Raw genomic sequence first — 25407 nt, 5'->3', positions numbered from 1 at the left:
ATCTTACAAGCCCATTGGCATCTCGATAGGCTTTGAGGGGACTGGATGTGTAGGGATTCATATTACTGCAATGCATGCCTGTCGTGTTAACTTTTTCTGTACCTATATTTTGGTATTCTGGTAAGCCATATATTTGGTCTCCTGACTCACCTCATCTCCTTGTCACCTCCTTGTCAGTGATTCTACATTTCTAGTTTGAAGTCTCAAATTTCAATTGCCAACTACCAGCAGCCATCTAGAAGAGCCTGTAAGAATTCTTGCCCAGTAAGGCTCATCTTGGACCCATCCTATCCTTTTGCTCTTTAGATTTTCCTTAAATCTTTTGTTAGATTTAAATTGGGGTGATAGGATATTTCTAGTGCTATGATAATGAAACAATAAAGAAAGGACACATATACTATCATCTTGGTTTTATTGGTAGCGATTAAATCACTTAGGATATTCTTTAATATTTGATAATACTATGAGTTTATATTTAATTTACATATTATTCATAAAGTACCTATGAATACACAATAAAAATTATCTTTACTTTTGTAGCAATTGATTGTTTCTAAAACCAGAGGACAAGACAAATGTTTGTTATATATTTGGTGATTTTTAGATAATATAAATAATACAATTATTGCCATTCCAACTGCAGGTTTTCCAGAAAGAAGAGATTGAACCCTTGCAGGTCAGACAGCAAGATGTGAACTGGTTAGGTCAAGGCCTTATTCAGAGTGCTGCTAAAAGCACCAGCACTCAGGGTTTGGAGCACGACTTAGATGATGTTAATGCACGCTGGAAGACTCTGAATAAGAAGGTAATTTTCCTGTTCCCTTCATTGTTGTTTATGCTGATTATTATTCATTAGAATTTATTTTGAACAGTAATCATTTTTATAGTAGCCGAATTTCCCTAAACATATCTACTTTTTATATTGCTGTAAACTGGACTTCTGAAATTTGGGTACCCATAAGAGCTGGATAGGGAGCATAAATGAAAGAAGCAAACTGGGCAAACAAGTCCTCTCTCTGTCATGTCTCAGCTTGGATGGAGGCATGGCTGCAAGTACAATCATGCAGGTGTGATGGCAGGTGGTGTCTGACCAGTGACCCTGTGTCAAGAGAGCACATGCACCTACATTGCTCTAGCAAATCATCACCGTGTAGGGACGTAGGCTTACTGTTGCCACATATTCTGTTTATTTTCAAAAGAACCTGCAAACCTCACTTTTTCTGTAAAACCCTCCAATTTTCAAATGTTGGCATTAAATTTCACTATGATAGGTCAACTCTGTGCAAGCCAAAGAAATTATGTGTGTCAGCCCAGGACAAAGGGTTTGCCACTCCCCCTATAGACCATCAACTGCAGGTATTATTTTACTTATAAGATGTAGCTGCCACCTTTCCCTGAATTTCTAGGAAAGTAAACACTGGAAATGATGATCTGATATCTTGAGATAACCCAAGACACAATGGCTGCTCTTAGCATGACATGTAAATTATCAGAAAATTTTTCTAGGATGGCAGTGCTTATCTGGTGGTGGTGATTGTTATTGCTTTTGTTTTCTCCATGAATTGACATCCTAAGCAGCTGCTAAGTCTTAAAACTACACTGGTCATCCTTTAAAGTCTGATTCATATTGTGTATACCTTAAACACAGTTAGAATTCAGCATCAGATGCAAATGTGTTCCATAGTGCCTAAAATAACTCACCAACTACCTTTTCAGTCCAAAAGGAAAAGATCTATGAGAAGGACAGTGGAATATCTCTGTGTGAGATACAGAACCTTCATTTTTTAGAAGACAAAGGCCCCTATTTGTTGAAAAGGTCTGTAGAGTTTGGATGTAGCAGAATTCTATTGGATATTTTATAGTTCTTTTGCCTAGCAAAAGATGACTCTGATTCCCTCTGCTGTAATGCTTTTTTTAAAAAAAGCGTAGTTCTTTTATCATTATCCCTGATTTTCTTGAGTAGGAAATATAAATGTATATCAGGGATAATGATAAAAATCATTAATGTGTTTTTTGTTGTTTTTTTTCAGTAGTCCAAAATATTTTACTTAGTCATTGCTAGTCATAAACATATCAGACATTTCCAGTATCTCAGAGATTAAATCTTCTACATTGACTGTTTGGGATGGTCACCTTATTTTCATGCCTTGCATGCTAAAGTTTGACGCCACCCTTACCCTGCTCAAGATCAGTGGTTTGGGTAAATTTAAATGAAAAGGATCTGTGACCAAGTGGGAAAATAAGCATAAAAAGTGGTAGGTGATGAGCTGATTTCACTGTTTTACGAAACAAGCAAAATTCATTTGGAGCAATGGAATTTGCAGGTGGCTCAGCGAGCAGCCCAACTGCAGGAGGCTCTGCTGCATTGTGGGAGGTTCCAGGATGCCTTGGAGTCCCTGCTCAGCTGGATGGTGGACACTGAGGAGCTTGTGGCCAATCAAAAGCCCCCTTCAGCTGAGTTCAAAGTGGTGAAGGCCCAGATACAAGAGCAAAAGGTAAGTTGGTGATGCTTGTATTGTGTACCATACCATTTTAAATCCCAATAATGAAAATAAGAATTTACTTTGTGCCTCTTTTTATTTCTATGACTAGGATATCCTAGTTAAGGGATCATAGGTGCTTCTAGACATTATGTTGCTAGTCATTCAACAAATATTATTTATTGAACATCTACCATGAGTCAGTGCTGTTCCAGGTGCTTACGTATACATTACTGAATAAAAATATGAAAGCTCTTCATGGAATTTAAAGTCTAGGGGGAAGAGGAGACAGGGAGAGAGAGAGACAATAAACAAATGAAAGAAATAAATTATGACAAGTTAGCAGATGATAAATAAAGTAGGGATGGGGGCAGGAATTTCTAGAATAGGGGGGAAGTATACAGTTTTAAATAGAGTAATCAAGAAAAGGTAGCATTTGATCAGAAATATCACTACTTTATATTAGGTTGATCCATATGAAATGACCATTTTTATAGGCTTAATATCAGCCATTTCTTATGGCTCAACCTATACTGAAGAGGCAAATGTTTGATTCATATGCACCAAGGAATATGCTATTGTTTTTTTTTTGGTATTACTAAATGAGGACAAGATGGGAAGATACTTTTTTAGAGGGATGATGACTACTTCCCTGTGGCCCCATGTGCAGGTTTTATGGTGTCCTGATGGTGACGGTTAATTATGAAGCATTTAATGATGTAATTAGAACTGGTTTGTCAGCCACAACTTGAAATGGCATACCGGGAAAGTCTGCTACACACACATTGGTAAGGGTCTTTCCCCACTGTGAGGACTTCAAAAAGAAGGGAGTGGAGGAAGAGTCTTAATTTAATTTCTACAATCTCTATTATCTCTCTCAAAGTTCTTTGTGGAAATCGTCAGCATTTTTGGAAACTAGAAATAGATTTACATGTTAAGGATTAAAAAAACATAACTGGAAATGCATTACATTCATATGATTTTTTTCAGTAATATAACTCTTTCCCATTCAAAATTTAATTTAAATCTTTGTTGTTCTTCCAGAGTTGATGAACTATGTTTAGCTAATAAAACCTTTTTTGTTAATTTTTCTTTCTAAATAACTAGAAGCTTCGCTATTGGCATTTATAAAAAATAATACACTCAATTATTTCTCTTTGCTGCCGAAACCACCCTTTGTTCTTTTGTTTATGTATGACCTAACTATTGTCAAGAGTCAAGAGTGGCTGTTTCTCTTACCTTCTTTTTTTTTTTTTTGGAGGTCCTGGGGATCAAACCCAGAACCTCATATGGGAAGCAGGCACTCAACCACTGAGCTGCATCTGCTCCTCTACCCTTCTTTTTAAGCATGTTCTTCTTACCCCTGTTTTGGAGGTCTCTATCTCAAAGTGAAAGTGAGAGATACTCTTGTAGCTTGTTACTTCTGTTTAACCAGTCTTTAATCCTTCAATACCAGTCCGGATCAGATTAAGAAATTATTTAGTGGTAGTAAGAAAGTATTTAGTGTTTTGTACCCATATGCTTCCTCAGTGCTATTAACTCAGTACCTGTGCAAAGCAGTTGCTGGTAAAATATTTGTTTTGATTAGATTAGAACAAGGTAATCCTGAGTTCTGGCTAGCTATATCAAGCATTCTATTCCAGGCTTCTTGAAATGCTTAATTAGAATTAAATTGAATTTTGTTTCTGCTGCTAAACCCTGCAAGATTAGTCTTATTTATAAGCCAGCTTCTGATGTTCTGTCCTTTAGTCCTTTGGGAAATGATACTCAAATGCTCATTTTTTAGTATTCATCCTCATCCCACCTAGTGAAAGGGAACCAAGAGATAGAAGGCTTGGTTTAGCCTCCCTAAATTTGTGAGCTTGGGCAAATTACATCACTTCTCTGAGTCAGCTTCCTTGTCTATGATGGATTGCTTAACATGGGAAAGTGTCCCCGTCTCCTTCCCGCCCAGTATTGGCAGCCGGCGCTGCCCCTCCTTCTCTCCTTCTCCGTCTTCCGCCTAGCCGTTATCTAGACAGCCCACACTTTCCCCTTCCCCTCCCTTGCTCCTAACCCCTTAGCCAGCTTACTGTCCAGTAACCGCCTACTGTCCAGTAACCGCCTACTGTCCAGTAACCGCCTACTGTCCAGTAACCGTCTACGCAAGCAACAGCACCCGCCGGCACCAATCAAGTCCTTTTACGTATCCCTAGACCCTATAAAACCATGTCCCCTTCTACAATAAAGCAGACTTGTGCCCAGACCTCATCTCCGTGGTGTTTTTGCTTGCACCGCGTGTCCCCCGTGCCTGAGCGGAGAGAGCGAGGGCCCAACGGCTTCGTGCCGACCCCCCTCCTCTCCTTTGACCGTGGGGCAGCCCCCGTCCGGAGAGCTCACCCGGCCATCCGCGTCGACCCTCCCAGAGGCCCGCAGCTGCCCACAGGAAAATGTTGTGTAGACTATAATAATTTATGATAACCATCTTTATCTGGGCAAAGCAGATAATTATTGAATGGTTAAGGCATTCCCTGTTCACTACACTAAAGGAGATTTTGTACTTTACTCATTATTTAGTGAAGTTATCCTATATATTACCTTCTACCCTTTTGTTTGAAATTAAAATATTAATAGCAAATAACTTAGTGGTCTTATCAATGTAAGTTTTGTTCACTATTAAAAGTCCTTACCCATAATGTCTGACAATAGTAATGAATCTGAATTCATTAAATAAAATGAGTTCTCTTTAAGTTCTCAGATCATTTCATATGGCATCCAGGCAAAATTATTTTGTCACACATCAAAAGTACTTAGAATACAGTTTCCTTTGTGTGGATATTATTATTCCTTTGTCTTTTTTTTCACAGATAAGTTTTATTGATACACATTAATAAAGCATACAATTCTTCAAAAGTGTACAATCAATGGTATCTGGTATAATCACATAGTTGTGTGTTCATCTTTTCAGTCACATTACAGCATTTTCATTATTTCAATAATAATAATAAGCAGAAAACAGACAAACAAAATTCCTCACTTCTCAATCTCTCTGTTTCCCCTTCTGTACAAAGTTGCCATTTCTGACTATTCTTGCACAATTTTTATTTGTGTATTAAGCAGTTTTATTGAGATATATTCATATAGCATGTGATTTATCCAGTGTATAATCAATGACTTTTAGTATAATCACAATGTTGTACATTCGTCATCTCAAAAATTTTAGAACAATTTTATTACTCCAAAAAGATGACTCCACAGCCCCTTAGCATTCCTTTCTCAGCCCTAAGTATCCACTAATCTAATTTCATCTATATAAATTGATTTATATTTACATTATATATAAATGGAATCATACAATATGTAGTACTCTGTGTCTGGTCTCTTTCACTTAGTTTTGTTGTTTTTTTTTTTTGTCTGATAGTAACATTTTGTAGTATTAACATACATTTTTTTAGCTTCAAAGAAAACCAATCTTAAATATGCAACTTTACCCATATTCATATTTCACATAATATATTCATATCTCACCTATATTTAATTCATAATAGGGCAGTCATACTGTATTTGTCCTTTTGTGTCTGGCTTGCTTCACTCAACATAATGTTCTCCAGGTTCATCCATGTTCGTAGGATTCAGACTTCATTTCTTCTTACTGCTGCAGAATACTCATCATGTGTATACTCCACAGTTTGTTTATCCATTCATCAGTTGATGGACACCTGGGTTGTTTCCAAATTTTGGCAGTCGTGAATAACACCACTATGAACGTCAGTGTGCAGATGTCTGTTCGTGTGTCTGTCAGTTCTTCTGGGTATATACATAGTTATGTATTGCCAGACCCATTCCTTTGCCTTTTTAAAATATTTAATATTTTTTCTCAAGCTTCTCCAAAGATTGTTGGATGACCGCAAATCTACCGTGGAGGTAATCAAACGAGAAGGAGAAAAAATTGCTGCAACAGCAGAACCTGCAGATAAAGTGAAGATTTTGAAACAGCTGAGTCTCTTGGATAGTAGATGGGAGGCATTGCTTAATAAAGCGGAAATTAGGTAACAAATACTTCCAGTTCTTTTGAAAGAGTAACATTGGCTTTAATACTATTTTATATTTTATTAATAGTTTCCTTCAAATAATTTTTCTATATTTACCCTATATGTGAACATAGGTAGCAGGGTCTGTACTGCTTCTCTCTTTATTCCTCTAATGGTGATACCCTGTCACCAGATATATACCATCTGTGTCTTAAGAAGAGCATTTCTCCTGGAGGTGGTGCATTTATTTGTTTGTTAGATAGTTATTGCCTGCCCACCATACATCAGACAGAGTTGGGCTTTGGGTTCTGGAGTGACTTGGACAGACCACCCCTGCCCTTAGATAGGGTACAGAGTAGTGGGGTTTATAACCATTGAAAAATAATATATGTGAGGAGTGTTTCAAAGCCAAAGTGCAGGGTGCTGTGGGAGCGTGTAATAGGAAGAACCTAGTCTAGAAGAAGGAAAGTGACAGCTAAGCTATATTCTAAAGGAGGAGTAGACGTTAACTAGGAAATGAGAGGCAGAAGGGTGGGCTAACGTTTCTGAAGGCCAAGAAGCCAAGAGCATAGCTCCACTGGACTTTCGTTCTCAGAATTTTTACAAAATCCAGACCAACATTGTCCTTAATCTCTTCATCGACACCACGTTCACCAGTGTTGAGGAGCTACATTGATGTGTAGCACTTAGATTGTTTGGGTTGAAAGTAGGTGAACCAAGGAATGGAGTGCCTTCTTTGGAACTGAAATAGTGAAGAGAGGGATATATATAATCTTGAATAATGGAGTTATACTTTAATATGGGTCAATAGATTAGCCCTTCTGTGTTATGCTTCAGGCTATTAGGCCCTGGCTTCATGGAAGACACTCATTAATCTTTAAAAAATAAATGAATGAATGTTTATACCTCTGCTTTATTCCCATAACTGATCTTCTTTTCCTAAAACTTCCCTCCAGTAATAGTATTAAATGGGTATTGGTCATATTACAATTCATATGCGAGTTTTTACTCACATTTAAAATCATAATAAATTTAATTATGAAATAGTTGTTTCCACTGATTATAGATAATTGGATGTTTGAATTTGGATAAAAGAGTCATAGGTAGTGTTAGGACAGATTTCAATTAGTAATTTTATTCCTGCTTCTTTAAGAATCAAATTTATTACAACTGAAAATTTTTAGAAATATGTGCGTATTTAGTATGTGATATAATGATATAGAAATTATATTCAATAGCATGTGCCAATTTTCCATAATTCCCATTGTCCTTATAGAAAGGTAATTTTCAAATCATGTAATTCCCTAAGAATTAAGCTTGGTGACAGATTAAGAGAAAGACGCTAGGTCCTAGCAGAAATGATTTGTAGGATTTGAAACTGAATCAGGTATTCTCTACACATACCAGCATAATCACTTGCCCTAGATAAAACAGAGGACAGTGGAAGCAAATTTTAACTTACATGGATAGCTCTGATGCTGAAGAAACAATGTGTTTTCTTTTTTTCTTTTTTAAGATTTTTATTTATTTTATTTCTTTCCCCTTCTCCCCACCCCACCCAAGTTTTTTGTTCTCTGTGTCTCTCTGCTGTGTGTTCTTTCTTTGTCTGCTTCTGTTGTTGTCAGTGGCACGGGAATCTGTGTTTCTTTTTGTTGCATCATCTTGCTGTGTCAGCTCTCCGTGTGTGCAGCACCGTTCCTGGGCAGGCTGCACTTTCTTTTGCGCTGGGCGGCTCTCCTTATAGGGCACGCTCCTTGCGCGTGGGGCTCCCCTACACAGGGGACACCCCTGTGTGGCAGGGCACTCCTTGCACACATCAGCACTGCGCATGGGCCAGCTGCACACGGGTCAAGGAGGCCCAGGGTTTGAACTGCAGACCTCCCATGTGGTAGACGGACGCCCTAACTACTGGGCCAAGTCTGCTTCCCCACAATGTGTTTTCTTAAAAGAACTTCAAACTATATTACAAGTAAAAGTCTGAGGAATATTTCTCCATAAAAGATTAACTATTGTATTTGGGAAATCTTCCTGCTACTGTATTTTTATAAAGTAGGAATCAGTATTAATAATTCCACTGGGGGAAAGAGCTAAGTATGGTCTTCAAAACTTGAATCAGTTTTGCCCATTTGAGCAAAGAGCAATTATCATTAATTGGTGCTATGATTGAATTTAGTTCATATTTAAAACAGGGTCTGACATAGAATAAGTGCTAAGTGCTCAATAAATATCACCTATTGTCATTTTTATTGTTGTTATAGTTATTAGAATATTATTATTGTAACTATTGTAAGTATTATTACTGAAAATTACTTAAGACTTTCATGAGATTCAGGCACTTGAGGTTGGTCTATTGTTCAACTTTATTTCATAGAATAACTATAGTAACAACCTTTAAATGTCACAGATTTTAATCTTAACCGCAGATGGTTTCTACAAAAACATTTAGACTAGAATGTAAGAGCATGACTGAAGGTTTCTGTTGAATATTTCACACATTCTTCATCCTCAAATGACCTTTATCTTGGCACACTTACAGGAATCGTCAGCTGGAAGGTATCTCAGTGGTGGCACAGCAATTTCATGAAACCTTAGAACCACTGAATGAGTGGCTTACAACCATAGAAAAGAAGCTTGCAAATTGTGAACCCATAGGAACCCAAGCATCTAAACTTGAGGAACAAATTGCACAGCACAAAGTAAGATACAAATCACACGTTGATACGATGCAGTGTTCCATGTATTCTGTGGTTTTATGACATGAATTTGAGGCATGTACATTGTTGTGTTATGCGTAATTACAAACTAAATCCATTTCGAAGTCATCCTTCAGTTCCATTTATGTTTTCATCTTTATTTGTCCATTCTTTTTGTTTTTCTTCTTTCTTTTTTTAACTTTATTTAGGCCTTAGAAGATGACATCATCCATCACAGTAAACATTTACACCAGGCTGTTAGCATTGGCCAGTCCTTAAAGGTTTTGAGTTCCAGGGAGGATAAAGATATGGTGCAGAGTAAATTAGACTCCTCTCAAGTGTGGTACATTGAGATTCAAGAGAAAAGTCACAGCAGGTCTGAACTCCTCCAGCAGGCCTTATGTAATGCTAAGATTTTTGGGGAAGATGAAGTTGAGCTGATGAACTGGCTGAATGAAGTACATGACAAACTGAGCAAGCTCTCAGTCCAGGATTACAGCATTGAGGGGCTATGCAAGGAGCAGTCTGAACTTCGGGTATTTTTATTTATTATTATTTATTTCATTTCATTTCAGTTGTCATTATTTTCTCAGTCTTCCTTATTTCTGCGTTATTTTATGTTCATTATGGTTTATATATATATATATATATATATATATGGTTTATATATATATATATCTGCATACCCAAGAAAGATGTTTGCCTGCAAATACAGGTTACTTTTAATAAAGTCTCTTTTAAAAAGAAATTGAATTTATTCAGTTAGCTGGATTTTTCACTTTTCATTTTGTTGTTTTATTCTGTTTACAAAAAGCCCATAATTAACCAGCACTCCAGTAACTGTACATAGCCCATTTTCATAGGGCCCTAAATACGATCTGAGAAGGAGAGTGCTATGAATTATGGTAGGTGAACATGGGACATGGGCCACAATGATGAAACGAGGAGGCGTAAATATAGGAACAAAAACGAATATTTGAAAATGTGAGGTGTTTACTCAAATATATCTCTAAGAACCCTTAAGTAAAGCCTGCTCAGATAAACTAATGCTAATGCTGATTTAAAATTTATTTCCTACATAAAAATGACGATACCTGTGTTTTTAGGTTCTACAAGAGGACATCCTACTCAGGAAACAAAATGTAGATCAGGCATTACTGAATGGTTTAGAACTACTTAAACAAACAACAGGTGAGCTACCTTTCATATCAAATAATCATGCAGTCAGCACTTGCAGTTTTCAAAATATTTCGGAGATGGGGGAAAAAAGTTATAATTTTACGGCCGCTTCAGAACTTCATTCTAGAGAATGCTTTGAAGACCAAGGTGTGGTTTGGAGTATGACCTCACTTTTTTCTCATGATCTCACTTGAATTCTTAAAGGGATGTTTTACTCATAACATGAAGCACTTTGGCACAGGAGACGATGGTCAGAGAAGCCCAAGATGGAGTTACATCAGTTTTCCAGTCATGGGAGATGTTATTCTAGATGAGCACATAGGTTGTAAATGTGTTTTTTGTTTTTACTTTTTGATTTTTTGAGATCAATTGTATTGCATATATATATATATATATATATACATGCTTTATCTCTGTATTTGGATTCACTGAGAAAATAGATAGTTGGTATGATATCCACATGAGGAAATCTTAGCATGACTGAGAAAAACTAACTTATTTAGGTGATTCTTTGGCCATAGGGAAGTTCCACTCTATCATTATCCAGTTCGGCATACGTATGTGTGATGAGGGCAAGCATTATTCATTAGGATCTAGAGAAATTCAGTATAGTTCCTAGTCTGAAAGTAGGAGTGTGAAACTCAAGACACATTTTCTCTGTGTCTGAAAATGAGGTAAATAGATGGTTCCACTGGAATAGTGCAGATGACTTTATTATTTTTAACATACATACATATGCACACGTGCATACATGTGTGCACATATATATTCATACTTTCACCAGGCACTGTTCTAAACACTTTACAAATATCAACTCTCTGAATCTTTATTACATCCTTACCAGATTGGTTCTAGTCTTGTCTCCATGTAATGATGAGTAACCAAGAGCTTACATATCTTGCCCAAGGTAACAGCTTTTTAGCCACAAAGTCAGTACTTGAACCCAAGCAGTTTTTAACCCCTGTGCTTTGAAAACTGAAAGCACATACAAGTGGATACAAGGTGCTGTTTTTCATGTAATTAAAGGGTGCTGTAACCCCTTACAGTTCTGTCGTTTGTATTCCTAGAGCTCTGTAGATTTGCCAGAAATCCTGGGAAAGATTTAAACCTAGAAAATGGTTTTGCTTGGGCCAAAAGATCAGCTTTAGAAAAATGTCTCCTTTTTTCCCCAGAAAATTTCATCAGTATACAATAATGCCTAAAGAGATTCCCTCCCCACCTTTTTTTTTTTTCCTTCCATGAGAAATAACATGCCTTTGAAATTTTAGGTGATGAAGTTTTAATAATTCAAGATAAATTGGAAGCCATTAAAGCAAGGTACAAAGACATTACTAAATTGAGCACGGATGTAGCTAAAACTCTGGAACAGGCACTGCAGCTTTCTAGGCGGCTGCACTCCACGCATGAAGAGCTCCGTGCATGGCTGGACAAAGTGGAGGTGGAATTACTTTCCTACGAAACTCAGGTTCTAAAGGCAGAAGCAATAAGCCAAGCACAAGAAAGACAAAAAGTATGTTCTTATTTATACCTTTTGGATCAGTTTGCTGTCTTCTAGGGAGTCTTATTCACATAGGAATGAAATGATATTTGTTTCATGTCATTACTAATATACTAAAGGATGCGTTGGTGGGCAGAGAACCAGCAGAAATTGGCAGCACATCAACTGTTTAAACTTTTAGGAGCCCAGAGATGAAAACAGCATATTATAATTTGTTTCCAGAGTCTTATGGTTAGAAATAGAGTTCATTAATTACACAAGAGACGAATGATAAAAAAAGAAAATAAGAAAATGATCATTGTTTCCTAGATAAACATAATTTGGTTAGAATAACAGTGTTTATAAGATAGATGTGTACCATAAAGTGGGTTTTCTAATTATATCGCAAAAATAGCTTAGTACCATACTAATCATTTTTTTCATAGATACCAGTCTTTGTTTCTCTCATCCCTGAAGAATGATCACATGTGGGTGAAAGGCAGTGTGGTCTGGTTTGCTGAACTTAAAATGATTCAACTGAATGATTTAAAGCCAATACATCTTCCCTCTTTATTTCAGTATTGTTACCAGATTATTTAGAGGTTACCAGAAAGCAAAGAATATTACCTTGCTTGGTTATATTTCCTAAATTTTAATGTTTATATTAAATTTCAAGATAAATGCTTGCCATGCTGACAAATGAATACATCTAAATGTTCTTAGGAGCTTCTCAGGAAACATTTTCCTTTTTGCAAAAAGCTTTAAATAACAAAAGTTCATATAATTTAACTGAAACTTAAGGGGTCCATTGCATTACATTATTGGCCCACAAAGACTTAAGGCTCAAGAACAATTAGAAGAAAAGCCCATTCGCACTCTAAATGTTATCCAAATACTTCTATATTTTCCTATTTCCACTTGCAGGAACTAAAAAAGGAAGCAAAGAACAACAAAGCTTTATTGGACTCCCTCAATGAAGTGAGCAGTGCTTTACTGGAACTGGTACCATGGAGGACAAGGGAAGGACTTGAAAAATTGGTGGCCCAGGACAATGACCGATACCGGTTAGTGAGTGACACCATCACTCAGAAGGTGGAGGAGATCGATGCCGCCATTCTGAGATCTCAGCAGGTAGAGAAAAGTGGTTTGTCGTCGAGACAATACATGTTCTCCAGTTGTTCCCAGAGTCTTTACCTGAACAAACTATATTTGTTAATAGTGTTTCCATTCATTTGTTGTGCTTCAAAAATTAAAGGGTGGATTTGAAAAGAAATGGACTGGGCTACTTTGACATCAGAGTGCCAGGGCAAAGCTAATTTGTACATTGTTAACAGACATCTGCCTCATTGTTTTGCAAATTTATCCTTACCAAATCACACACTGGGCAGGTCAGCCTTGCTTTCCAAACAAAATGCCTTTTGTCTACATATATTCATATTGCTAAAGTTAAAGGTTATGCCTTGACTTTATCTAAATCTAATCTGTTGGGGACTAAATATTTTGAGGGATCATTTAGGTCAGTAGTAACTGTTCATTTGCATACAGCAACTGGCAAAGAAAGGTTGGATTCTTTCTATAAAGGAAACAATTTTGTTGGTAATGTGGAGTTTTTGCCAAAGATGACTGAAGGGAAAAAATGATCGTTTCTGACCTGCCTGGACTCATGCAGAGTTTACAATTTTGGAAAGATTTATGGGCACCCAACCCTTAGCCATGGTTCCCTCAGAAAGTTATGAGCAGTGAGTTTTAGGGTCCTAGAAAGAGAAGCTTATAGTACATGTTTTGATTAATTTTTATTGAAATTTCTGTGAATATTTATATTATGTCATCAGACTCATAGTCCAGACTTTTTGTGTGAGGGTCAACGTAATATCACAGTGCCCTTTAGAGCAGAACTTGGGAAGGTATATGGCTAAGACTAGCCAAAAGCAACAAACACAAATTAAGCAGATTGTGTGAAAGCAACCAAAATTAATTTTCTAAAGTTGCTGTAAAAGTATAATTTGTACAGCTCCAAAGTACAATGCTCCACTCCTCATATTAGGGCTGTGCTCTCTGATCACAAAAGTTGGTAAAACACAGTGATGGCAAAAGCCCTGCCTATGAAATTTTTCTGTGGGAAGGCATTCATGTCTGAGGAATGTATTTGCATTACTTTGTTTTTAAAGTTTGGAGGAATTTACATACCTCATTATTATGGGGGAAAGAAGTATGTTTATTTGCAAAGTTTATTAACTATTTAAAAATATTGAATGTTTCCCTAAAATTTATTTGAACATATCAGAATTGGCACTTAAGACTTCCCTAAATAGTAATACAAATAGTCTGTGCTCTTGGGATTAAATTTTTTTTTTTAATTTTCTTGAGAAATTGACTATGGCTGGTTAGTTGAGTAAAGATAATCAGTAATAACAGCAAGGTCACAGATTGAACTCATACTGCTAAGTACTAGCTTTGATTTGTGCCAAGGTCATTAATGGTAGACCAGTTTTAGTACAGGTTTTTCAAATGTTTTTTGAAGTTTTTTTTTTTTTTAAAAGGAGCCAAGTCAGTATAAGTTTTCTAGACCCTGAGACATGTATCCTTTAGAAAAATAACATTTATTGTTTTTTTTTCCTGGTAAAATCTTTCCTTACAGAAACTTAGAGATTTTCTGGGAAAAAAAAATACAGAAGAAACTCATGTAAGAAAAATATGTGAAAAATTTAGTATATGTCTTTCCAGCTTTCCTTCTAAGAGAGAAAGGAATGAGTTAATTTAGTAAAAGCATCTAACTCCCTATAGTTGGGACAGCTAATACTGGTAGCCCTAATATCTTGTAGTATTTATATTCCTTTGAAATACCTGCAAGGTTGTCCATTGAAATACCTCCAGTAAAGCTAAACAGACATATAGGTCTTTGGAGCTGGAAGACCATGTGTAGTATGTGATGAAATGACTTACCTGTGGTCCCCCAGCTAGTAAAGGGTAGAATTGCAGTTAAAATTTAATCCAGATCTCCTTCCCCCTCACTACTGTGCCTCCTTATAAATTGCGCAGACAGGAAAAATCCTGGGGTGGGGGTAGGGAGGGATGATCCATATTTTCAACCTCCTTGAATAATCTGAAAAAGTGGACATGACTTTGTGCTATTATTGCAGCAAAACAAGGAAGTTGGTAATGAAAATATTTCCAACAATAAGGACTAGGGATATGAAAATGCAACAGTAAAAGGATCGTGAAATATTTCTCTCAAGGCAGGTTTAAGGACAGAGAAGGTACCTGTCTTTCTGGGTTGGCAGAGATTCAGTTTTGCAAACTAAAAGAATAGCTTCTAAATTCATAATTCAAGTTTACAAAGAAGCTAATATACCATTAATTTAGTTTATAAGTACTACCAGAGTACAGTTTGATTCTAAAATGTTTGTTTTCTGTTTTAACCAGTGATAATATATCCATGAAATTTAAAAGAGGTGATGCAAAAAACATTTTAGATTTAGATGTTAATCACATTATCTTGTACTGTCTGTTTTAATGTTGTATAATTCGGTCTCTACCATGCTGTGTCTATTCTCCATCGGAAATATGGACATTATCTGACCTTAATGCATCTTTTAAGACACACCTTTCATCACAGTTTATCTGCAGCTGTGCCTCCACACCTCCCCAAACCCACACACATAAGTGACAGAGTTCAAGATGTGTGCCTTGAACATTACTTAGGAGTTTTTAAATTTAGCGATTTAATGCATTGGCCCTGAAAACTTGACTAAACTAACCTAAATTTTAAATAACTAAATCTGTTTTCCAAGCAAATTTCTCTTCTGATATTTCATATTTTGCCCTTTGGGGTTGTTTATATGCAGATCTACCACCTTTATAATGTTATAACCTCCCTGATAGCTATTTTTGAAGTTCAGCAAATGCTTAGGGGCTTTGATAACTGTCAAGCTAGTATCAGCAGCATGAAATAAGATGTCTAGAAAAACATGGAAAAATTAAAATTTGAAGAAGGAAGGAAAGAGAGCAAACAGGTATCTTCTAATTAGCATGACTTTGTAGCCACCCTCTAGAAAGCTTAAAATAAAATACTTTCTTGACATGGTTAGACTTTCCTGTTAATTATTTCCCAATAGCAGTTTTGAAAAGATACATCACTGCATTTAAAATCATATGGGCAATGGTCTTATGTAAATTTGAGTGATGTCAGTCATTATTTGGGAAATAATTGAACAGCCTCATTTATGGGTAAATGGTAGGATTTAGGCATGCTATCCACTAAGTAAATAGGACCCAAATCTGAATATACAGATTTATAGGCACTGGCATTCCAAAGAGAATAGTTTCTTTTAAAAGAATTGGGCCCATTCATTTCTTTTACAAAAAAACTGAGTAGAACAAGGCAGCTTCATAAATAGAGATGGTGAGCTTTTAAAACAAAACAAAACCTCCCTTCTCACAATACATGCCAATATCTGTGTTAGAAACTATATGTATTTTCGCATTTTAAACCTACATGAAGTAAGTTTGTGTATCTCTGTTATTTGTGTATCTTTGTACTTTTTTTCTTTAATTGCAAATTTGAACCAAATGCACCAGGTGGAAATGGGGAAAGGCACTTTTGCTTTAAAAGTCCAGACTTGTAGCTGGACTTCAGACCATGTGATTGTTTAAACCTCAGAGCAACTTATTGTCCTTTGCCTGTTGGAAATACACAGTTGTCAAAAGTTGCTGATATGTGTCTCACTGGGATTTCCAATCCCAGCCACTCTTCTGCAGGTCTAATTACTTCACTTAGTTAAGCAAGCCCCATAATAACCATAATATAAAGGTCCATGGATTGGTGGTTTTGGGTCCAATTAAAATAAGCATTTCATTGGATTATTAGGTATCAGCCTTAGAGAAAAATAACACCTGTTTACTTCTTTTAAAGAACCAGAAGGAAATGTTCCCTAAGGAAATGAGTTTTGTTTATACCGTGCAGGTGTTGGGGCTGGGAAAATATTGGCTGTGCTATGAATAATGAGAAGCAAAGTAGAAGGAAATGCTAATCAAAACAAGGTGATAAGATATCCAGGCCAAGGGAAGGGAGTAAAAAGGATGTCCTTGAGGTTAAGTTTTGCTTATCATACTATCATTCTTAAACCTGAATTTCCACTAAAGAGAAACTTTCTGAATAAGTGTGGAAGGAACTGTGAGAGATTGAAGTAATGTTTAATATTAAATTACAATCTACTACTTATTGGCTCTTATGTTATGTGAGCCATTTTTGGTGACATCACATGAATATTTTAAATTCATGAAACCCAAACCATATATAAATACAAGCAATGTAACGGCAAGTATGAGTGCAGTCTCTAAGGTCAGACTACCTCTCAGGTCCAAGTTGTATTTACTAGTTGGGTAGCCTAGTTAACTTCTCTCTGCCTCAGTTTCCTCAGTCATAAATGGAGTTAGATGTAATACATTACACAGTTGTAAAGATTAAAGAGCGTATTACATGTTAAGCATTTAGAACAAACATTCAGTAGAATGCTAGCCATTATTGTTTTAGAGAATGTTTTTCAGGACTATTTAGAGATAGCCGCTTAGAATGTCTTTTACTAACTTTTAGGAAATTTCTGAAATGCTAGTTCATCTATAATAGGTGCTACAGTAACTGAAGTCCACTGATACTATTTCCCAGAATGCAGTTATGGATTTTGAGATTATCTACAATTTATTTGAAGTTAAATTTTACTACTTGTATGAGCAGTAAACAAGTGTATTAAAATTGGGTCTAGTAATATTCCTAACCATGTTACATACTAATAAAATGAACCGTTTTTGATGGTCCATCGGAAATGTGCAATCATTTGAGTGAGTCATAGAACTAAAATGCCTTGCTTCACTATAAATTGCTTAATGTAGATCCTGGGATTATTCTATTTGTTGCTTAACAATAAATATTTGCTAATTTAATAAAAATTTCTCAAAGGGCAGAAGGAAAATTTCTGCTTGAAGTCTTGTTTTCCTTTAGCAAAACAAATATTTGCCTTGGTTAAAAAAACAGCAGTTGAGTTTCGGCTTTCTGTTTTGGCAGTTGTTTGTCAGTATTTTTTATTTTTTTGGCATGCTGGGTAATTTTTTTGTTGTTTTTAGATACTTTGTCATATAAATATTAAAATAGCTTGAACACAAACAAGAAGTATGGCATCATTTACTTTCTTCAGGAACCAGTAGCAGAAAAAAATTCATGACTCTTAAATTTTATTCAGATATCTTATAGCATTTACACACAGGTAGAAAGGCCTGGCTTTTTGTTTTTGTTTTTGGTTTTTTTTGTTTTGTTTTCAGCCTTATATTCTTTAAGTGAATCTATGTGATCAAGTTCTATCTATACAGCTTGAAGCTAATAACCCATGCATAGACAACTCTTCTACCTCTCTCAACAAAATCAATTTTGTCACACCTGATGTTCTAAATTAGTTGAAGAAATGTTTTTTTTCTATTTTATATTGATCAATAATTGCTAATGAGTAGTTTCATTTGAAAGTAAATAACATTGTGAAAATTACTAAACCAGTTTAAGGTAGACTTTTTCAAATTATTTACCAAGATTCCTTCTGGAGTCTGCCTTGGTCTAATTTGTCCCATTACCAGGAAAAGTAATGAATCAGTCAACAAAAATATTTATTAACACTCTGTGTGCAAACCATTAGGTGCTTTGATTTGTTTTTGATAATTGTTACCCTAGATTTTTTTCTATTTAAATGTTAACTAAAAAAAGAATTGACCTGCAAATAAGTAGGTTAGATGTGCCTTTATTATATATTTATGCATTCATCTGTTTGTTCATTATTTGGTAAAGATGAAAGCAAGTGGATTCATAATATTTAGAAAAAAATTTCAAATAAATACTATTATCAGGTGTTGTTTTTTTTTTTTACTACTCTAATTTGTTGATTTTGATTTGTGAGATCACAGCCATAACTGTCAGTAAGCTTAAGCAATGCTCTTAAGGTTTGTGTCAGGTTCCTGCTGACCGGTTGCTTCCTCATAGTTAAGATACAGAACATTTCCATCACAAGGATCTGGCTTGTCGCCCTTCTAAAGCCACACCCACTTCCTTCCCACCTCCACCTCCACCGTGTAGTGTGTTACCTTTTAGGATGGGATTTTTCACTCAGCATAATTCTCTGGAGAGCCATCCAAGTTGTTGCACGTATTAATGCTTTGTTCCTTTATATTGTTCTGTGGTATGAATGTACCACACTTTCTTAAACATTTCACCTGTTGGAAACATCTGGTTTATTTCCAATTTGAGTCTATTATGAATAAAATTGCTGTAAACATTCATTTTTTGTGTGAACCTAAGTTGTCATTCTCTGGGATAAATGCCCAGGAATGCAATTGCTAGGTCATATGGTGGTTGTATATTTAGTTTCTTAAGAAACTGCCAAACTGTTTTCCAGATTGGCTGTACCACTTTATATTCCCACCAGATGTATGAGTAATCCATTTCTTTCATGTCATCACCAGCAGTTGTTTGTCAGTATTTTTAATTTTAGCCATTCTGATAGGTGTGTAGTGATACCTCATTGTGGTTTTAATTTACATTTCCTTAATGATGTTTCTTTTCATGTGCTTATTTGCCATCTGTATGTGCTCTTCAGTGGAATGTCTCTTGATGTCTTTTGCCTGTTTTCAAATGGAATTATTTGCTATTTTACTATTGCATTTTGAGAGTTCTTCATGTACGATAGGTACTAGACCTTTGTCAGATAAATGGTTTGCGAATATTTTCTCTGAGTCTGTGGTATATCTACTTCATCCTCTTAACAATCTTTCACAGAGCAAAAGTTTTTAATTTTTAAAAAGTCCTATTTACCAGTTTGTCCTTTGGGACTCATGATTTTGATGTCAATATTAAATGAGATTTGGAGTATGATCTATATACATAGAGACATATATGTGCATGTATACACATAGATATATATATAAGTAAATGGGAATGTTTCATTATTTTTGTCTGGAATCATGTATTTTGATTGCAGAATGCTACATGGATATTATATGGATTGAGGTAACAGATGAAATGATTGAAAGACAGAACATGGTATCTAGCTGTTTGCTCTTACACCTGTTAGATATGTATGGTACTCCTAAGGAGAAAATCCTTAAGACTACCAGAAGTCCTAAAATCATTAATGTGTTTTCATCAATCCAACACATTTTAAGAGCTGTGTTTAATTACTCTGTGGAAAGTTCCTCTTTGTTAATGACTTCAGTCTTTATCAGGAATTATTTCAGGATGCCATTAAGAGATAAGCTCAGATTTTCTACTTGTGAAATAATATATAAAAGAAATGAAATAGGTATTTTTCTGGCAGCAGTTACAGAAACTCACTGACCTAATTATGTATTTCTTGTTTAGTTTGACCAAGCGGCTGATGGTGAGTTATCCTGGATTGCTGAAACAGGAGAGAAATTGATGTCTCTGGGTGACATTAGGCTTGAGCAAGACCAGACCTCTGCTCAGCTGCAGGTTCAGAAGGTGAGGAAATATATTTCTAGTTGCCATCTACATTATGCTGTTATCATCCAAGTCTAAAAAATGTACTTGCATGGTTTACTTTTCAAGACCCATCTAAGTATAATTTGGTATTTTTAACTGCTTTGCATAATTGTTTTCATTTTAGTCATACATTCTCTCTTCCCCCCACCCCTCTTAACTTGTTCTGGAAAATCAAAGACATTCACCATGGAGATTTTGAGACACAAGGATATTATTGATGAACTTGTTAAATCTGGGGATAAAATCATGACCACATGCAGTGAAGAGGAAAAGCAATCCATGAAGGTATAATTTTCTCTGTGTGGCTGGTAGTGAGACTCTTGAATAAACAGCATGTGTTGAGTGTTGAGCTTTCAGTCCTTGGAAAGCACTTTTCATTTATCCACAGCTGCTGCTTAAGCAGTTAAATCATTAGTTTTAAGTAAGACATTTTTCAAACCTGCAGAATAACAGTGAAAGAATATTCCTTGGGAATCACCATGAAGTCAATCTTTTTTAATAGGTATAAAAGCTATTAAAATTTCAGTTCTTGGGCAACAGGCACACATTAAACATTCAATTAATGTTATTAATTGAATGCTGTATTATTGTATTATTACTGTATTTTTACCATTATTATCAGTATAAAAGTGTTATTATATACCAAATATAGTTTATATACCACAGGAATATTTGTTTGTCTTGAACTGAAGCAAACCAAGATAAATGTAGTTCTCTCTAATGCTGAAATCCATTCAGTATAAAGTTATAGTAAACTTCATAAGAAAAAAAAAAAGCTGTGTTATTAAGGAAGCCTCCAGTTCATATAGTTTTAATGACTGTTTAAATTGATGGAAAACCATCCACTTGCAAAAATGTTTTGTTTCAATCCATATGCAGATAATTTGAGCAGCCTAAAGAAATTAATGTACATTAATGTTTCTGGCAGGAAAATATCCTGTGGCAAAAAATTACTTTTTATACCTAAGATCACATTTTAAAGAGTATATATTGCTTTTAAGGTATACCATAGGTCTAATAATAGAATTCATGCTATACACTGATTCTTTCTCTAATATTTATATTCTGTGAATGTTTATAATTTAATCTTTCCTTCATTATTTTTACAAAGATTCTGATGTAAAAAAAATGCACACCAAATTTCTAAGAGACTCAGGAGTCAAGATACACTGGGTTTGAACCTGGCCCTGCCATTTCTATTTGTATATCTTGAGCAGTTTACTCTTTATACCCCATGCTCTCCATTTATAAAGTGTGGATAAAATAATAATCTTTCTCATTATTGTCATCATTAGTATATGAGACATCTGTAGTCCCTCAGTATCACTTTGTCAGTTTTCCCTTTTTGTATGATTATTATTATAAATGTATTTCTAAATAGATAGCGTTCCATGTTACTGAACTTAGATTTAGAATTGATTTATACTATTTAATGGTTTGTCTTTGTCTTACTTGGACTTCATACCCATAATAAATTTTCTTAAACTGAAAATTTTCAATATTCACTCATCAGCAATTTTTTTTTAATGCAGAAATTGAGTGGGTGACTTCCAGAAAAAGCTTATATATTTAATACTTCAGGAAATGCTGTGTTCATTCCCTTTGGATCTTCATGAAATAAAGTCTGTGCAGTTTTGTAGTTTATTAGATTTCTATTGTGCTTTTATCTTCTGCTATTAGTTTATGATGTAAATTTATACCATAATCTAGAACACTGTACTGCCCCATAAAATCAGAGTTCATCATAATATTCTACTTTGATTCTAAAATGTATAAATAATTTTTTAACTAGCAGTTCCTCTTAAAATTTCATCTGTGAAAGGTATTCCTTATTTTCCCCCAGTAAGTAAAGTAAATGTCACTGGAATCATGAAACTTGTTTTCTAAAACCTAGCAAGTAAGTGATATTTTAAGAATGGCTGGAGAATTTTGCTCTTATGTTTAGAGAGCCAAAGGTTCTATTCCTAAAAACTCAATGCCTTTCTTTAATTTAAAATAAACTTTTATACCTGGACAATTAAAACCTAGATAGCATATATTGATTTATTAATTTCACGTACATTTGTTGTGTGCTTGCTCTGCCTGGCAGGCAGTGATGGTCAAGGGATGTGTGCTTTCTGGAAGAATGTATGCTCCGTGACCAGTTAAACACATTTCATCTTCTGATTTTCTAGAAAAAACTGGACATGGTATTGAAGAAGTATGATGCCATCTGCCAGATAAACTCAGAGAGGTACCTACAGCTGGAACGGGCACAGTCCTTGGTTAACCAGTTCTGGGAAACATATGAAGAACTTTGGCCATGGCTGACAGAAACACAAAGAATCATCTCTCAACTTCCTGCCCCAGCTCTTGAATATGAAACTCTAAGACATCAGCAGGAAGAACACCGGGTATGTTCAGTGTAGTAGAGAAAGTTGTATCCCCTAGTAAAATATACTCTTGCTTTTTATGGTGATTTTAATACTATTAGACACCTTCCATGATTGGGGTGTTTTAATAATATTGATTTCTCGTTTGCTTACCTCTTATTTGCCTTACCTGTTGTCCAGTGTAACAGTGAGAAGACAAATAAGGTAGAACATACCTTATGTCATTAATTATGCCACAGCTTTTTAAAAAATAGTATGTAATACATACCATCTGGGTAGAAAAAAAACACAATTTCCCATTTTTAAATATTAGCAAAATAAGCTTTTGAAGTAGTTTTAATTTACACATGATGCTTGAGATTTACACTTTTTATGTAGTGGTTATTGCCATCTAGAATATATGTCAAGAGTAGAAATATATAGAAGATACATCATACAGACAAGGGCATTGAGCATGGAGAAAATGTTCAATATAGTTAATATGTCAAAGTAGCAATACCGTGAAAGCTATCTATGAAAAGGAAAAATGCCGAAGTATAAAGTAGTAATATTGTTTCCCTTTTATGCCAGTATTTAGGTGGAGTAAAATAGGGAGTATATTTATATCTGCAAATACATTGCTTTGAGTGTATATAAAATGACATTATGAAGTCCTCATTTCAGTAGCCACCTAGATTCTACTGTGGCTTAAATTGTGCAAGGGTTTGGATGAGAGAGTTTCAGTATTGTCAGAAAAATATCTAGAGTTCCTTGTTATTTTTGAATTTGTAATCCTCGTTGTTCTCTTAGATCTGTACAAGGTGTACTGTGAAGCTAATCAATGAGTGTGTGTGTGTGTTTGCATGTGTGAAGTTTAACCCAGGGTATATTACATCACTGCTTGAAATATGTGACTTAATTATTAACCTTGCTTGTTTATTTTTAATGTACTATTCATTGGCATTGAAGAATATCTCACTGAAGTATTTGTTTAGAAGAGAGCTTTAAAGAATACTTTAATGCTAAATTGAAATTTTATGGAGTTTTATCTAAATTCAGCAGGGACTGACAAACTATGCAGAACCAAATTTAATTTTAGTATAAAGTTTTATTTGTGGCAGAAATCATGATACTTACCCACTGAATAATTTTTAATATAAAACATTTCATAAATTTCTTCAACTCCTAGTTGATGTTGAATAACTTTATTCTTTCTAGCATGACATCAAATAGTATGGAAAAGCTCATTATCGAACTAAAATTTCAAAATTTGTGCATAAGCTTTATACTCTTAAAACAAATTTATGACTGTATGTATAAAGAGAACTACAGAGTTTTATAGCCAAATCTTCAAATTCACAGTAAAAGCTGTCCTGTTTCAGAATATTTGGAATTTTCTAGAATAACATTTCTTCCCAAATTCCACAACATCCTTGCATACTTTTTTGGGGAAGATCTACCTTTTAGTTGTTAGGGCCAGGAAGGAAAACTGGCTTCAAGGGCCATCTTACCAAGTAATAGATATCTTAAAATTCAGTATCTCCAGCGTGAATGGACTCCTATGACAATTTGCCACCAAGAATCATTTTGTCGTGTATGAGGGAAGAAGCGTCTCCTCTTGGGCCCTTTTCCCATGCACACACATATCAAAGTAGAGTAAGTGTTCTCTTCTGTGTCATGGAATTGTCTTAAAAAGATTCATTACTCCCCAAGCTAAGGTGTCTCATTGTGCTGCACAGATAATATTTACCTATACTCTGGGCATCTCAAGAAATCTCAACAGAGATCTCTCATTTCACTTGAAAGTTCCTTGATAAAAGTGTACACTTGTTTCCTAGCCATATATTATAGAATATTGAAACTACAGAATATGTGTAACATCTACAGCTTTCCTCTTCTATGAGATTGTAGATTTGCTGATATTGCTATCTCTACCTCCGTTATTGAAAGCAGCATGAATATCTGAGTGAATGATATGAAATACAAAAAAGAATACCTCAGCTTGGAACACATAAGAGCATGGTTGTAGATAAGACCCTACCACATCCTCATGTAGGATTAGACACACATACCCTGCCCCATTTTTAGTGAATTTATGTAGCCCTTTTCCAAGTCTCTGAAGCAACCTTCAGAAAAAATGCAAAAATGATAATATTTCATTCAGAGAGTTAATGAAATCATGTACACAATGTTCTCAAAGACTTCTCAAAATAGTCCATATGACTGATTTTAGTGGGCACTTTCAATGAGAATGTAAGTATATGACCTTCCTGGTGATTCTTCTTGATAAAGAATAAAAAATACTTTTAAGAAAGATTGATATTTTTCCTGAATATAGTTTTTCATAGAGAAGCTTTTTTTTTTTAAGATTTATTTTATTTATCCTCCCCCACCCCGCCCCGGCCCATTTCCCCCATTATCTAGTCTCTGTGTCCATGTGTCCATTTGCTGTGTGTTCCTCTCTGTCTGCCTGCTTTCTGGTTAGGTGGCTCTGGGAATTGATCCTGGGACCTTCCAGAGTGGGACAGAGGCGATTACTCTCTTGTGACACCTCAACTCCCTATTCTGCTACGTCTTGTTATTTTTTCTCCTCTGTGTCTCTTGTGTCGTCTTGCTGTGCCAACTCTCCGCTTCAGCTGGCACTCCTGCACAGGGTGGCTTTCCCACTCTGGGTGGCATTC

At 35.4% G+C, this 25407-nt stretch overlaps 1 protein-coding gene across 9 annotated transcripts in view; it reads left to right on the top strand.

The window, feature by feature from the left end:
• The window catches only part of LOC101417339 (dystonin), a 486360-nt gene that overhangs the window by 401960 nt on the left and 58993 nt on the right, over window positions 1-25407 (top strand). For 7 of the 9 annotated variants that reach the window (XM_004465347.5, XM_071218526.1, XM_058306906.2 and 4 more), the window contains 11 exons: window positions 644-805; window positions 2325-2495; window positions 6342-6508; window positions 9027-9186; window positions 9393-9719; window positions 10290-10374; window positions 11631-11872; window positions 12764-12970; window positions 20235-20354; window positions 20553-20660; window positions 22550-22768. In XM_004465347.5, coding sequence (XP_004465404.1) covers window positions 644-805; window positions 2325-2495; window positions 6342-6508; window positions 9027-9186; window positions 9393-9719; window positions 10290-10374; window positions 11631-11872; window positions 12764-12970; window positions 20235-20354; window positions 20553-20660; window positions 22550-22768 — 1968 coding nt within the window. The remainder of the gene's footprint in view (window positions 1-643; window positions 806-2324; window positions 2496-6341; window positions 6509-9026; window positions 9187-9392; window positions 9720-10289; window positions 10375-11630; window positions 11873-12763; window positions 12971-20234; window positions 20355-20552; window positions 20661-22549; window positions 22769-25407) is intronic. The other 2 variants (XM_012527844.4, XM_023590802.3) reach the window with 1 other exon arrangement.

Source organism: Dasypus novemcinctus, chromosome 11 (assembly GCF_030445035.2).
Source record: "Dasypus novemcinctus isolate mDasNov1 chromosome 11, mDasNov1.1.hap2, whole genome shotgun sequence".
Classification (NCBI taxonomy): Eukaryota; Metazoa; Chordata; class Mammalia; order Cingulata; family Dasypodidae; genus Dasypus; species Dasypus novemcinctus.
Note: the sequence above shows the minus strand (reverse complement) of the source record. Positions and strands in the feature narration are given on the sequence as shown.